Source organism: Palaemon carinicauda, unplaced genomic scaffold (assembly GCF_036898095.1).
Source record: "Palaemon carinicauda isolate YSFRI2023 unplaced genomic scaffold, ASM3689809v2 scaffold60, whole genome shotgun sequence".
Taxonomy (NCBI): Eukaryota; Metazoa; Arthropoda; class Malacostraca; order Decapoda; family Palaemonidae; genus Palaemon; species Palaemon carinicauda.
The window spans coordinates 289,945-291,456 of NW_027171872.1; the positions used below are offsets into that span (position 1 = coordinate 289,945).

The following is a 1,512-nucleotide window of genomic DNA, read 5'->3' on the forward strand; positions in this document are numbered from 1 at the left end:
GGTTGGAAAGATAGAACTTAACCACTCCCTATGGTGAGCATTAACACTAGAATGCCCGATGGAGTCATTTTGACTCCTTGCTACTATTATGAATACCCGAGGTGTAGTAGGTTAGAATGACAGACCTGTGCATAGTCTTTTGAGAGATAAATGGGGTGGGTATTCCACTATGCTAGCAAGCTATGTCAAGAAACATATTCTGTGAAATTCTACGGTTTTTTGCGATTTGACTATAAATCTACACGTTCAAAGCGACTCAAAACTGACAAATTTGTATTATTTTCTACAGAATGGAATAGATTTATAGATAACAGCATTACTTGCTACAAACCGGGGCCTAATATAACTATTGACGAGCAGCTCTTTCCTAGTAAGGCAAGATGCCCTTTTACACAATTTATGGCATCAAAGCCTGATAAGTACGGTCAGAAGTACTGGTTAGCTGTAGATAAGGAGAGTAAATATCTGGTGAATGGATTTCCTTATGTAGGTAAAGAAGAGCATCGTGCTACAGAAGAGAGTTAGTGATTATGTGGTCATGAGACTAATGGATCCTTATTTGAACAAAGGGAGAAATGTCACAACAGATAATTATTTTACAACGGTCAACTTAGCCAAGCAACTAAGGATAAAGGTGACCAGTATCATAGGGACTATGAATAAAATAAGAAGAGAAGTGCCTTCGACAGTGAGAACCACGAAAAATAATTTGTATTCTACCAAGCTTTACAAGTCTGGTGACATGACTCTTACAGTTTATCAGGGAAAACTCAAAAAAAAAGTTGCAGTTTTTAGCACTCTCCATCAAGATGTTTCTTTAGAAAAAAATGCAAAGAAAACACCGGAAACAATCAAATTTTACAACGAAACAAAATATAGAGGGAACATTTTGGACCAAATGGCTCAAAAGTATTCAGTGAGGACGTGCACAAGGCGATGGCCTATTCATTCCTTCCAAACAACCTTAGACCTGGCAGCTATAAATGCATGGGTTATCTACAAGGAAGAAACAAAAGCAAAAATTACCGGGAAAGAATTCCTAGAACAACTATCCGAAGAATTAGCAAATATAAATATACAGTCAAGGAAGAAATTGGATCAGAAGGAAATCAGTGAAATGGAGAAAACAAAGATCAAAGCAGAGACCTAAAGAAATACTGCCAAGTGAAGGCTCATTGCAAGAAAAACCGTACAGTAGTAAGTAGCACGAGATGTGAAAAATCTTTGTGGGACCTGCACCTCAAAAGTTGAACATGTGTAAAAAAATGTGATCTGGAATATATTCAAAAGGATATTCATGTGTTCGCCTATTGTATGATTACCAGGATATCTACCACTTTATTTTCCAGATTTTTTTCAGTTTCTTCATTCCTGTATACATTGGAATACAAAGGGTATTCCAAAAAATATAGTAAAAACAAGAGATCTATTAGCTCAATCAAACGTTTATCCTTTTTTTCCTAAGACCAATATTATGAGACCTACAACTGAATAAAATTACTCTTTATCTAT

The 1,512-nt window shown here is 36.0% G+C and overlaps 1 protein-coding gene across 1 annotated transcript; it reads left to right on the forward strand.

Annotated features, from left to right (window-relative positions):
- The first annotated feature begins 538 nt into the window (after nt 1–538).
- On the forward strand, nt 539–1,150 carry LOC137637248 (piggyBac transposable element-derived protein 4-like). Its single transcript, XM_068369512.1, has one exon. The coding sequence runs from the start codon at nt 539–541 to the stop codon at nt 1,148–1,150; it is 612 nt and encodes a 203-aa protein (XP_068225613.1).
- The last annotated feature ends 362 nt before the right edge of the window (nt 1,151–1,512 follow it).

Bases quoted from the DNA above. Each gene is read 5' to 3' on its own strand.
- LOC137637248 (XM_068369512.1), top strand. From the start codon at position 539: ATGAGACTAATGGATCCTTATTTGAACAAAGGGAGAAATGTCACAACA.